The sequence below is a fragment of the Chaetura pelagica genome, unplaced genomic scaffold (assembly GCF_000747805.2).
Source record: "Chaetura pelagica isolate M959 unplaced genomic scaffold, ChaPel_1.0 scaffold1081, whole genome shotgun sequence".
Taxonomy (NCBI): domain Eukaryota; kingdom Metazoa; phylum Chordata; class Aves; order Apodiformes; family Apodidae; genus Chaetura; species Chaetura pelagica.
In genome coordinates, this window is record NW_009952000.1 from 21,229 (window position 1) to 34,929 (window position 13,701).

The 13,701-nt window shown below is 51.3% G+C and overlaps 1 protein-coding gene across 1 annotated transcript in view; it reads right to left on the reverse strand.

Annotated features, from left to right (window-relative positions):
• Positions 1 to 479: 479 nt before the first annotated feature.
• Positions 480 to 13,701, reverse strand: part of DPP9 (dipeptidyl-peptidase 9) — a 20,492-nt gene continuing 7,270 nt past the window's right edge. The window contains exons 3-20 of the mRNA XM_010002449.1: positions 13,620 to 13,701; positions 11,851 to 12,024; positions 11,485 to 11,653; positions 11,229 to 11,342; positions 10,798 to 10,930; positions 10,240 to 10,297; positions 9,579 to 9,679; positions 8,467 to 8,644; positions 7,309 to 7,474; positions 7,121 to 7,200; positions 5,584 to 5,736; positions 5,232 to 5,367; positions 4,177 to 4,322; positions 3,211 to 3,357; positions 2,912 to 3,064; positions 2,279 to 2,421; positions 1,532 to 1,643; positions 480 to 572 (exon numbers count right to left, since the gene is read on the reverse strand). Coding sequence (XP_010000751.1) covers positions 480 to 572; positions 1,532 to 1,643; positions 2,279 to 2,421; positions 2,912 to 3,064; positions 3,211 to 3,357; positions 4,177 to 4,322; positions 5,232 to 5,367; positions 5,584 to 5,736; positions 7,121 to 7,200; positions 7,309 to 7,474; positions 8,467 to 8,644; positions 9,579 to 9,679; positions 10,240 to 10,297; positions 10,798 to 10,930; positions 11,229 to 11,342; positions 11,485 to 11,653; positions 11,851 to 12,024; positions 13,620 to 13,701 — 2,338 coding nt within the window. The remainder of the gene's footprint in view (positions 573 to 1,531; positions 1,644 to 2,278; positions 2,422 to 2,911; positions 3,065 to 3,210; positions 3,358 to 4,176; positions 4,323 to 5,231; positions 5,368 to 5,583; positions 5,737 to 7,120; positions 7,201 to 7,308; positions 7,475 to 8,466; positions 8,645 to 9,578; positions 9,680 to 10,239; positions 10,298 to 10,797; positions 10,931 to 11,228; positions 11,343 to 11,484; positions 11,654 to 11,850; positions 12,025 to 13,619) is intronic.

Sequence of the window (13,701 nt, forward strand, 5' to 3'; positions counted from 1 at the left end):
CAGCTTTGCTGATTCAGCTCTTTCCATTTCTAACACAGGCACTGAGTTCTTGCAGGTAAGAGTAGGGGAACTGCAGAGGTGCAGTGGAAGGGGAAAAGGATGAGGGAGAGAGAAAGAGAGAGAGATGGACACAAACCTCAGCCTCGGGAGACAGATCACTGTCCATTGATTCCCAGGAGAGAGGGAGTAGCAGCAAAAAAAGCATTATCAGCCAGGCCAGAGGAGAGGAAGGGGATGAGCAGCTGAGCAGGGGCAGACCTTCCAGCATGGAAAAGTGAAGGAAGGTGGCACTGTCCAAAAGGGAAGGTGCCCTCCAGCCTCTCCCCCCGTCCCCCTTGCTTGGTTGGGGGACACCCAGCCCGGGGGTGGGCACTCAGCCATGTGTGCTGTGGGTGGGGTGGCTGGGGTGGGAGGTGGTGGCAGGGCAGGGGGAGGGGTGGGGAGAGCTGTCAGTGTCCAGTTTGCAGAGGCTTGTGCTCTCAGAGGTATTCTTGTAGAAAGTGCAGCAGCGTGATTTCGTAGTGCTCTCCTGACTCAGGGCACCGAATACTGTGTCTCTCGTTGGGGTAGATCTGTGCAGGGAGACAGAGGGCAGGTCAGGCAGGAGCAGCTCCTTCAGCATAGACAGGCCCCCCCCACCTCCCCTCCTCATGTCAGTCCCTTTTCCCTCAATCCAGTTTCCATCAGGACCAAGAGGTGTCAGGGAAGGTCTAGAGCACCAGTCCCCCCACCCTGTTCTGCCCTGTATCTGGAGCCCTGGGGGCAGGTCTGGGCTGCCCAGTTCAGGAAGGACAAGGAGCTACTGGAGAGAGCCCAGCACAGGGCACTGAGATGCTGAGGGGCTGGAGCTTCTGCCTGTGAGGAAAGGCTGGGAGAGCTGGGGCTGCTCAGCTGGAGAAAAGGAGGCTGAGGGGTGATCTGATCAGTGCTGGGGAATATCTCCAGGGGGTGGCAGGAGGATGGGGCCAGACTCTGCTCAGGGGTGCCCAGGGACAGGACAAGGGGCAATGGGCACAAACTGGAGCACAGGAGGGTCAAGTGAAACATGAGGAAACACTTCTTGACTGTGAGGGTGACAGAGCCCTGGGACAGGCTGCCCAGGGAGGCTGTGGAGTCTCCATCCCTGGAGACATTCCAACCCCACCTGGATGTGTTCCTGTGGGATCTGCTCTAGGGGATCCTGCTCTAGCAGGGGGGTTGGACTAGATCTCCACAGGTCTCTTGGAGCCAGCCCTGCTGCCACCAGCCAAGTGAGACAACAACCCTTCAGTGGAAAGTTCCAGGCCTGAGGGCAGGAGCCCTGATTGCAAATGCTTTTACATCCAGGGCCACATCTGCCAGCAGTGGAACAGCCACAGTGCCACCTCCCGGCCACGTCCCGGTGTCAAACTAGGCACTGACTGTCATCTAAATGGCAACATGATGTGGGAGCATCTGCCTCTGCTTTCTCCCACCCTCAGAAAACACAGCAGAAAACTGTTAAGCTTTCCAGATTTAAGAGACCTTCCCACTTCACTCTTGTTCCTCCTACCTGCAGCTGGTAAGGTTTTCCAGCCCGGATTAGCTGTGATACCAGGAAGTTGGTGTGAAAAAAGTGCACGTTTTCATCCAAAAAGCCATGGAGGATCAGCAAACGATTTGGCCTGGAAGTGGGATGAGAGAGAGGATGAGAAACCCCACTGCAAGCTCAGCAGTGGGTCTGAGCAAAGAGCTGCCAGTTCCCAAGGCAAAAGTGAGCAATGGAGGGGCAGTCAGAGCAGTGTAAGGCCATGGACATGCTCCTCAACCCCTCCCTCGCAAAGGGGGTGGGGGTACAGCACCCCAGCTTGCTGCAGAAGGCAGTGACCAGTCCAAGTTCAAATTAAAAAACCTGGGGAGGGGCTTAGGACAAGGGCAGGGAGGGAGAGGACATGGGGGGATGGATGAAAAGTGGCAGAGGGAGATTGAGGTGAGACATGAGGAGGGAATTGTGGAGTGTGAGGGTGGTGAGAGCCTGGCCCAGGTTGCCCAGGGAAGCTGTGGCTGCCCCATCCCTGGCAGTGTTGAAGGGCAGGTTGGATGGGGCTTGGAGCAACCTGGGCTGGTGGGAGGTGTCCCTGCCCATGCAGGGGGGGTTGGAAATACATGGTGTTTAAGGTCCTTTCCAACCCAAACCATTACTATGACTAAACAGGATCAGAATCCACCCGTTCCTTTGGGATTCAACACAGTGGCACCAGGAGTGGCACCAAGCAGGGGGTGGGAGGTTTTGAGCAGCTGAGATCCCCACAGAACTCACTCGTTGGGAAGCCTTTCTACATGCAATGCCACAGAACCAGCCTCATAGCCCTGCTGGTTGTTCTCTGGGATGTCCATGTACCGCTCCGTGTAGCCGGTGTCGTACGCCATCCAGACGGTGACCGGAGCCCCTGCGATGGCAATCTGTCCAACAGAGAGGGGGCAGGAGACACCCTCCATTAGCACCTGCTCAGGAGTTCAACTGGGAAACACAGGCTCTGGACTGGTCTGTCACTCAAGAATTCTCCCACAGCAAATCCACTTCAAAATGTGCTCCTCTTATAGTCACCATCAGGGAAGTTCCTGTATCAACAGCACCCAAGGCTTCCCCTTTCCAAGCAGGACTTGTGGAATGATCCAGAAACTGTGCTAGGGAAGGGGCTTAGGAATAGCTCATCAATTATTTCACTGGATGCCAAGCCAGGTCCTCCACTGGCATTCCCTGGGGAATGACCCCATCCCCACCAATTGCACAACCCACAGGACTGGAGTCAGGAGCTACAAGCAGGACTGAGGGACACTTTTCACCCATCCATCAGAAACAGAGCTAAAAAAAAAAAAGCCAATTCCAGATGCCAAGAGCTAGAGATGCCACAGAAGTGTCCCCAAATGACAGCCCTACATCCAGACTCACCTTGAAGACATTGGGTTTGCAGATAAGACCCATGAGGGAGAGGAACCCCCCGTAGGACCAGCCATGAATGGCCACCCGGCTCAGGTCGATGAACCCGTATTTTTCAGCTACATAATGTAAACCTTCCACCTGGTCCTCAATCTCCACCTGACCCTAGAAGGCAACAAGGAAGCTGGAGTCAGTGGCTTTCTCCATCTAGACATTTGAGGCAGAAAAAAGCAACACTCAAGACAGGAAACATGCAGCCAGGCAGCCTCAGAAGGAGCAAATGAGCAGATGGATCAGGAAAAGCTCGTTACCATTTGGTTCTTCAAGGCCCCTTCAAATTTGAGTCCTCGCTGGCAGGAGCCCCTTCCATCAATCACCACCACAGCATAGCCCAGGGATGCCAGTGTGTTCAGCCTCAAGTATTTGATTCCTTTGAAGGAGTTATTCACTAGCTGCACCTGCAGGAGGGAAGAAAGGTTTCAGAGCCAAGCAGCTGCCTTCCAGTACCTTCCTCTGGGCTGGATCCTGAGCTAGAGAGCAGCCACTGCCTGAGCCACCAGAGCCATGCAAATCAGCCTAGAGGCTGGAAAAATCAGCTGAGGTTTGAAGCAGAGGTCAGCACAGAGCTGCAGTGCTCAGAGCTTATCAGAGTCTTGCTGCACCACTGAGCTACACTGAGCTCTGCCCTGAGCAGTGATCCCGTGGCTAACATCAGTTAATCTGGATTAGCTGGTGATTCTCCCTCTCTGCTCTGGTGAGTCTCAGAGGACTGTGTCCAGTTCTGGAGCCCCCAACACAAGAAGGACATGGAGCTCCTGGAGGGAGTCCAGAGGAGGCCACAGAGATGATCCAAGGGCTGGAGCAGCTCTGCTCTGGAGTCAGGCTGGGAGAGTTGGGGTGTTCAGCCTGGAGAAGAGAAGGCTCCAGGGAGACCTGAGAGCAGCTTCCAGTGCCTGAAGGGGCTCCAGGAAAGCTGGGGAGGGACTTGGGACAAGGGCAGGGAGGGAGAGGACAAGGGGATGATGGATGAAAACTGGAAGAGGGAGATTGAGGTGAGACATGAGGAGGGAATTCTGGAGTGTGAGGGTGGTGAGAGCCTGGCCCAGGTTGCCCAGGGAAGCTGTGGCTGCCCCATCCCTGGCAGTGTTGAAGGGCAGGTTGGATGGGGCTTGGAGCAGCCTGGGCTGGTGGGAGGTGTCCCTGCCCATGCAGGGGGGGTTGGAAATGGATGATCTTGAAGGTCCCTTCAAACCCAAACCCCTGTAGGCTTCTCTTACCTGAGGGCCTCCATACACAAAGAGCACTGTGGGATGCTTCTTGCCAGGCTGGACATCATGAGGTTTGTAAACCATTCCATAAAGCTCCACATCCGCCTGTGTGCGGAAGTGAAAGATCTCGGGTGGGATGTAATCTGGGGGACAACCTGCAGGAGGAAGGTCAGACACCAGTAGTGCAGCAGGATCTGCTTCCTACCCCAGCTGAACCAGCTCCTTCTGACCCCAGGCAGGGATTTTTTCCAACACCAAAGCACCCCAAGCCTTGGCAAGGCCTCTCAGAGAAGCCTCACACTGGGAAACTCACAGCAGCACGGGGAGGGTTAAGAACAGAGATGGATCACATGGAGAAAACATTTTCAGGAGGGGTTCAGGTCCTGTGTGAGCTGTATCAAAAGCCCAGATATTCACCCCTCTTCAGGCAAATCATGAATCAAGAAACACTTAAAGCCACAGCCATCCAAGCCCTGCACCCCAGAGCACTGTTGTCACCCAAAGCAGGGAACAGTAACATCTTAAAAGCCTGTGAACCATTCCCTGGATGAGCCACCACTGAAGACACCTCCTCCCTGAGATAACACAAGTCATTGTCCCTTGAAAGTGAAGTTCAGCCTAGAGAAAAGGAGGCTGAGGGGGGGTCTGATCAGTGCTGGGGAATATCTCCAGGGGGTGGCAGGAGGATGGGGCCAGACTCTGCTCAGGGGTGCCCAGGGACAGGACAAGGGGCAATGGGCACAAACTGGAGCACAGGAGGGTCAAGTGAAACATGAGGAAACACTTCTTGACTGTGAGGGTGGCAGAGCCCTGGGACAGGCTGCCCAGGGAGGCTGTGGAGTCTCCATCCCTGGAGACATTCCAACCCCACCTGGATGTGTTCCTGTGGGATCTGCTCTAGGGGATCCTGCTCTAGCAGGGGATTGGACTGGATGATCTCCAGAGGTCCCTTCCAACCCCAACATGACTCTCTGATACTTGGGCCACTTCCCTCTCCACCATTACCTCTACTATGAAGATTATCACAGACATAACCTGGCACTGACACATTTGATGGCACTTACTGGCTGCCTCCATCATGCTGGCCCAAAACTTGGGCTGCTTGTGGAGTGGGTCCTCCTCAGGGCCACTGAGCTTGTAGACATGCACACAGGGTGGAGTGCTCACACTGCTGTAGTGGCTGATGAACATGTCAAAGTTCTACAGAGGGAAGAGGGAAGAGTTAGGGGAACAGGGCCTTTCATATCCCACATCTGGCCTTCTCCGTGCAGTTCTCAGGAAAAAGCTTCTACACCTCACAAAACCAAGACAGGACGCCCTCTGGGCTCATTACTGGGTCATGATTCATTCCCATTCCCAACCAGGATCCCTGCCACTCAGGAGATGTGACCACCCTGCACCTAAGAAGCCACAAACCTGGCTCATGGAGCAGCTGTGGGAGAAGCCTGGCGTGGTGAGTCGCACGATTTCTCCAGGGGACTCGTAGCTGACCACGTAGAGATGGTGCTCCAGAGGGGTGTCCTTTGTGCCTTGGAAGTACACCAGCTTTGTAGCCTCATTGACCCAGATCTAGGAGGACAAGAGAGGGCTCAGCCACAGAAGGATGACAACTACAGGTCAAAGAGCCTGGCCCCAGATAGAGTCAGCTGAAAACACAAATAGACCATGACAGACTGCCCAGGGCATTGGGGACCACAGGTGAAACTAGAGAGACTCTGTGCTGAAATATGGGACCTTCCTTTAAGTGTGCCTGGATTTGAAGGCTCTGTGTGTATTTTTTCCAGCAATTGTGACAATAAGTTCTTGTCTGTGGAAGGATCAGTCCTTAGACTGATCCTCTGAGTGTGAAAGTTCAAGCCACGTTAAAATATGTTTTTAATGTCCAGATAAAGCTGCTTCTAAAAACCACCTAACCAGCCAGGAATAGAGAGACTAGAGCTTTTAAATACTTCATGGATCCAGCAACAGTAACTGAACTGTTTTCCACCTCACAAGTTTCCAACTGCTGAAGCTCAAATGCTATTTCTGGCCAACCCACAGTTTGAAGACCACTGTGGACAGCAAAGGGAAGAAAACATCCAGCTCAATTGGTCAGAAAAAGCTGGCAGAGCCCTGTGGAGCAACAAATGCATCCAAATAATTGCTGCTAACACAATTTTAGCCATAACACATGCAGGGAAGAGCTGTGGCCAAAATCAACAGCATGTACAGAGAGAATCCACATGAGGACGGACAGCAGGTTAATTGCAGGTTGAGAAAAAGCAGCAGAAACCAAAACCATGGAGCTGCAGGGCTTTGAAGAGGAGAGAAGTGAAAAATCCAGATTAATTGGAAATGAACAGACAAGGTCTTTATTTTGGCAGAAACCACCTGGGAACATTAAAGATCAGACTCAGAGTTAATTCCCGAAGCAAAAATGGAACTAGGTTTCTACAGGATTAATAAAAAAAAATCATTCCTGACTAGTCTGCAGCCAAGAACAGATACATTTTCTCCATATTCTAAATTGCTTTATACCCCCCAGATGCCTTCTTCCTAAAGGCTCTCCTGAGGGATCAGCTGGAAACCAAGAGTTCACTCTAAGCACTAGGACATATTTCCAATTCTCCAGTGCTCACTGGGGTTAAAATGCTCCAGCAAAGGCAACAGTCCCAAGCTTCTCCACAAATAGCTCTTTGTTGCACTTGAACCTCAGACTTGTGTCCTTTTTTACAGCCTGACTGACTCATGGGACCTACCTAAGGAGCAATCTGATGAAAAAGGCAATTGGTTCAATGTGCATTGGCCTCCAGCACTGCTGGAGAAAGAAAGCAGAGGCAGCAATAAAGAGAGAAACAAAATGAAGCTTTAATAGTTCTAGGTGGTCCCAGGAGTAAGAGGGGGCACAGGCCAGGACTGTGGGCAGACAAAGCAGGGCTGTAACACTGCAAGGGAGAATCAAAATAACCCCTACCTTAGATCCATGCCTGGCCAGCACTTCCCATTCCCCACCAGTCAGGGCAACCTCCTCTTTGATAGGACATTTGAAATCATCTAGAAGAAAGAACACGACAAGAAGTCATCATCTTCCCCAAAAGACAACACCAGCAAACCCAAAAGGGAGATCCCAAAGCTGAAACACCATCCAAGTGCAGCTCTTACCCTCACTGTGGACATAGGGTTGCACCCAGTCATAGCTGCCTTGCTTCAGGACTGCTGTGACTCTGTAGAGGTGACAGAAACCTGTTTTGCACTCGTTGGCTCGGATAAAGCAGAGCTCTTCCTCCTCTCCCTCGGGTTGGATGAAAGGATAGAAGATATCATGAACCTGTCCCAGAAGGCAAAAGACCCATGAGTGATTTGTACTGAGAGAGCAGAGAACACAGAGAGGAATCAGTGCTGAACTACTGGGCTTAAAGAGGGGAGAGAAGTATCTCAGATGAGCAGCTAGTGGGGGAAAAAGCCATTCCATGCTTTGCTGTTACCACAGAGACACTCTGGGACCCATGGAGAAGACCTGGGCTTTTTCCCTGGTTGCCCCCAAAATCAGCTCCAGTCTTGCCTCTGAGCCAGACATTTCAGCTCCACAAGCCCCACAGGGTGGTTGCTACCCCAACACCTTAGGAACACCACAGGGTGAACTCCCTTTGGCACTTCAGCACCACGACTGTTCCACCTCAGAGGCTGAAATTTATTCCCTGTCCCCTATGTCTATTACCTACCTAAGTACAACAAGTTCCAGGGCTTAAGGTTGCTCAAGCCTCAAGAAGGCATTTAATCTGGTAAAAAAAGTACCCCCAAAATAAAGGCAGTGTTCCATCCAAAAGTGTCTGAAGTGCCTGTGCTCAGCAAAAATGTCAGCAGAAAGGAATTAAAGGAACAGCTCCAGCTGCAAGGAGATGGCAGGATCCTCATCTCATCCAGTGCTGACTGCATCAAAGTCCTTCTCATATCTGTATCAAACACCCTGAATTCATAGAATGACAGAATCATAGAATGGTGAAGGTTGGAAGGGACCTTAAAGACCATCAGGTTCCAACCTCCCTGCTATGAGCAGGGACACCTCCCACTAGACCAGGCTGCACAAGCCTCATCCAACCTGCCCTTCAACACCTCCACGGAGGGGGCAGCCACAACCTCCCTGGGCAACCTATTCCAGGCCCTTCCTACCCTCATGGGTATTAATTAACACCATATCTAGCACTAACGAGCAGTCTGGAGGAGCATGGGCTGAACTGGACACCAACCCAACACAAAAATGGTTAACTCTGGGGGAAGAAGGAGCAGCCTGTGTCCTCCTCCCAGCCCTGAACCACTTACATTTATCCACACATCAGTGGTTTCTTCATAGATCACAAATGGCTGGACATTTTCTGGCACAGTTTTGGCAAGTTCAGCACGTTGCTCCTCATTTTCTGGGACTGGAATAAAGAGTGCTGGAGGCAGCAGGATGAGCTGCAGCCTCTGCTGAGGTCTGTCTAGGAACATAGCCCAGGCACTGGAGAAAGAAGTTGGGAGGTGAAGGTCAGTCCCACAAAACAGAAGTTCCTTTCTAAAAGTCAGAACATGCAGCCCTCTCTCCCCTCCCCTCTGGCAGAAAGGATTCAGGCATCTGAATGCAAAGCTTTCCTCATCATTGCTGCTTTCTAATCTCCTGGAGGCTTTGCCAACAATCACATGATTGCCAGAGCTCTCTGGTACCTCATGGGGTGTCATTCAGACACAGTGTCTGACAGGTTTGCCTGAGTGTCTATTCCAAGGGAGCACAGTTAACACAACCTTGTCTCCAGAGTGGAACTTCTCCTTGGATGGCCCCTCCATCAGGAAGCCCGACTTGTTTTCTGGCAAGCTCCTAACAAGCTAAAGAGATCACTCATAAAATCATCTGCTTGTAGCTTCCTCCTGGCAGGGAGAAGCAGAGACCTGAGACAATTGCCAAGTGAAGGAGTCACTTCAGTCTCAGCCTTGTTCCTCTCCAAGGAGAGTCACTTGGGGTGGTGATGCCCTGCAGGCCTCTCCACACAGAATCATAGCATGGTTTGGGTTGGAAAGACCTTAAAGATCATCCAGTCCCACCCCTGCATGGGCAGGGACACCTCCCACCAGCCCAGGCTGCACAATCCCCATCCAACCTGCCCTTCAACACTGCCAGGGATGGGGCAGCCACAGCTTCCCTGGGCAACCCTTCTCCAACTCAAAAGAATTCCCTAAAACTGCCTAGTTTATCCATGTCATTTAACTTGGTTACTTAAACCCCACAGCTTGGCACTCTGGTCTATGTTTGATTCATTCCTTCTTCCAGGATGACACTGAAGAAGCCAAATACTCAGGTGCCATTTCTGGCAATCATGGCTTTAAAAACCAGGTCATGACCACAACACAGAGCAAGAGTTTAGCCAGCAGAATAAGTCTGGAAGAAAAACTTAATGTACTATTTGCCATCTCGGGTCCATCCAGCACGGGCAATGTACTCCACAGAGGGAAACAAGGCAGCAAAGGGTTGCACCAGCTCCTTGTCCTGAGCACACACGATCTGCAGCAAAAAGGAAGGACCAGTATCAAATCAGGCTGCTACCAGACCTCCCCACCTCCAGCTCAATGGAATGGGAGAAGAAAGAAGTTGGCATCTGCAAGGGGCAGGCCAGGAGAAGCCTTTCTACAACTGGCAGGAAGAGAAGGGACAAACAAGCTTCAAAGCAACGTGATTTTGGCATTCAGCCACAGAGAAGGATCCTGCCAGGGACTGAAGCCCAGGATTAGATCAGGCTTCAACCCTCCTGCTCCTCTACCAACCATGTGGTATTCCAAACTAACCCTGCTCCTCACTTCCCTCCCCTCTCCCAGCACTTCTCCACCAGAACAACCCTTTTTTTTAAAAAAAAGTTTTCCTGTTTCATGGATAAACATATCCTAGAACCAGGCAGAGAGTGAAAACCAAGGCTCCCACTATCTAGGTTTCCTTAGTGATCTTGTTTTAATTCTAGGGAGTTTCATGAGCAGCCAACCATCCTGTGCAATATCCCACTCTGAGTTCATCATCATAGAAAGGCTGGGGCTGGAAGGGACCTTGAAGATCATCCAGTTATCACTTACCTTACCCTTGCTGTCTGTTTTAAATTCTGCCAGTTTTAATGTAATTTTGGGGTTTTTGCTGCCTGGAGAGAAGGACAAAAAGAAGACCAAGATGACCAACTTGAACTTATACACAAGACAGTTTCTAGAGAAGAACTGCTCTTGGTCCTACTAAAATGGCCAAAAGTCAATACAGAAATATCAAATGATGTGAGCAAACACCATGGTCATCACCAGAGTCCTTCTGGGTGTGGGAAAAGTTTGGGTTTGCCTTGCCTAGGTGCCTGTGCCATTCTCAGGAGGGAGAAGAGAAAGCTGGGCTTCAAGATGTATTCCACAACAGGTCACCAGACAGATTCCATTTGCTCAGCAACCCTTTCATTTCAGCTGAACTTTAAACCCCACTCCCTTCCTGCACCACATTTGGAGCTGAGAGACTCCATTAGGCCTCAACATTTAGCACCAAGCACCTCCACCCCAGTTAGTAACCAGGTTCATCAGACAAAGTTTTCAGCCCAAATTCTACTGCTGCTGCCAGCAGGAGTCAGGAGCTGCATGAGGAGCCCCCTGGTATTTCACTTGCCTGTCCTGGGGTACCGATAAGAGTCTGTTTTCCTCTCCTCCAAGGCAGGTGAGGGAACATGAATTATCTCCACCTCTGATTCATCCACTTCCTCATACAAGATCCTCAGTGTTTTTAAATCCTCTGAACCTAGGACAGACAGCAGGCATGTTTTAACAGGGTTGGGTTGGGGTTTTTTTGCCACTGGTTTCTAACTTGCCTGGAAAACTGTGCTCTGGGGCATCTCCTGCACAGCCCCAGCTCCCAGTGACCACCTGCAAATGCTCCTCAGGGCACAAGGATAAACCCTGAGTGTTTTGTTCCTTCAGGTGGTTTCCTAGGAACAGGCCAAACCCAGGGCAAAGGAAAACCTTGCTTGAAATGTCATTCACAGCAGGGCCAGCAGCAGTCAGGGTGTCAGAATGTGATGAGCAGAACATGGACTGACCTTCTGTGGAAGCTGTAGGACACCACCAATAGCCTGTGAAACGATCAAACTCCTCCTGAATGACAAAAGTGGCCACACCAGCAGACTTGGGGTCATCAAGAACATTGGATAAACCTGGAGAGGAAGAAAGAAGAGACTGAATTTATGTCTCTTGGGGAAAAAGCTGATCCAAAAGAAGAAGGTAATTGTAAAGAAGAAGCCATGAAGAGCCCTTCCAGGCCAAATCTGTTAGAAGGAATTTCTGTTCAGCAGTCACCTTTGTGGCAGAAGGTCATCCTCCTCTCCTCTCCTGTCTCAATGTTTGCCACCCACAGGTCGTTGTTATTAATGAAGGAAAAGAAGGCAGGGTCAGCAGGGCAGATCTTGGGATCCATTCGTGGCCCTGTGCACTGAGTCTTGATCTCCAGAGGCTTCATTGGAGACACCTACAGCAACAGACAAACAGCTCTACCAAAACAGCTTCAGATTTCAAGGTCTAAACCACAGCCCATGAAATAAGGGCAAACACAGCCCTAGAGGACACAGGAGAAAGGAGAAGAACCAGGCAGATGAGCAGCCACCTCCAACCAAAACCCATGAAGTCAATTTCAGGTGATACTGACAAAACCAGCAGCAGACTCACCATGAAACCATTCTTGCCACCATCTCGACAATGGAAGAGGCTGTTGCTGGCCTGGAAAAGGAACAGGCCACTCTCACTGTGGAAATCATAGGATGTTATACCAAAGACCCCGAGTCTCTTGCGCTCCCTCAACAGCTCCTCTTCTCTGGAATACATCCCATGATGAGGGGTTGCCTAGTATTGAAGGAAAGGAAAATATGGAAGCATCTGTAAGGAAAGTTCCACATAACAGGAATGCTCCAAGACTGGCTCTGGGAGTGACCAAAATACAATCCCTCAGGCACAAACCATCAGCAGCTTCACCAGACAGGTCTGTACCTGCTGTACTCTGGGCTGCAGGGGGGACCCAGGAGGAAGAAACCAACCACCTGCCTCAAAGTTCCCTCTTATAGAACCATATCATAGAATCCCAGACTGGTTTGGGTTGTAAGAGACCTTCAAGATCATCTAAATCCAACCCCCTGCATGGGCAGGGACACCTCCCACCAGCCCAGGTTGCTCCAAGCCCCATCCAACCTGCCCTTCAACACCCCCAGGGATGGGGCAGCCACAGCTTCCCTGGGCAACCTGGGCCAGGCTCTCACCACCCTCACACTCCACAATTCCCTCCAAATGTAGAGGGATGAAATCTGAATCCATCAATTCTGCAGTTGGTGCTTCAGCGTGGACTGGGGACAGCTGCACTTGCTCTGCTCATGCAAATCAGATGTAACCAATTAACTTAATGAGGTTATCTGCAGCCTTCACAAACAGTTTCCATGTCAGACACTGCAAACAAAAGCTCTTCCGGGGATCTTGAATTACCCCAAGGGACCAGTAATCCAAATGGGGGCAGGACAGCTGCAGGGTTTTTTTCCCACCAGGAACCTTTTTAGTAGAGAAGAAAGACTAAACCCTCCACACTCTTCTTCATCAAGCCCCTGAGTGACAAAGGACACTGGAATCAGGGAAGGGAAAATTCACCCCCTTCCTGCCTCACTCGCCATGTGAAATTCAGTTTAAATTCAACTTTCCCAACTTCCTTAAAAGCAGGAAAGCTGAGAGATGGACATTGCACATCAACGAGCATGGCAAGAGCCCAGACAAGACACCCAGAAGAAAGGTGCACTGTTCTGATGGCTTCTAACCTGAGGCAGACTCAGTCCAGGGACCTCTTTGCTGGGTCATCCCCTTGCTGGCCACATAACCACCATTTCACACCCACTGGTGGCTTCATTGCACAGACCTTGTGCCACGAAGAACAGCCATTCTCACAGAATCATGGAATGGTTTGAGTGTGAAGGGACCTTAAAGATCATCCAGTCCCACCCTCCTGCATGGGCAGGGACACCTCCCACCAGCCCAGGCTGCTCCAAGCTCCATCCAGCCTGCCCTTCAACACTGCCAGGGATGGGGCAGCCACAGCTTCCCTGGGCAACCTGGGCCAGGCTCTCACCACTCTCACACTCCAGAGTTCCCTCCTCATGTCTCACCTCAATCTCCCTCTTCCAGTTTTCATCCATCCCCCCTTGTCCTCTCCCTCCCTGCCCTTGTCCCAAGTCCCTCCCCAGCTTTCCTGGAGCCCCTTCAGGCACTGGAAGGTGCTCTGAGGTCTCCCTGGAGCCTTCTCCTCTTTAGGCTGAGAAGAACGTTCTAAGTTGTCCACACAACATTCCTACCAAAACTCTGTGCCTGACATGCTGCTCCTCTCCAATCTCTGGGGTTCCATCCCACCAGCCCCACAATTTTCCCAGGCACTGCCAACCCCAGCTCTCCCCACTCTGGCTTACCTGAAAGTGATCCAGCATCTGCTTCCATGACAAGAGCAGCAAGGCCTCCTTCCGTACCTTTTTGGGAATCTCTGAGTAAAGA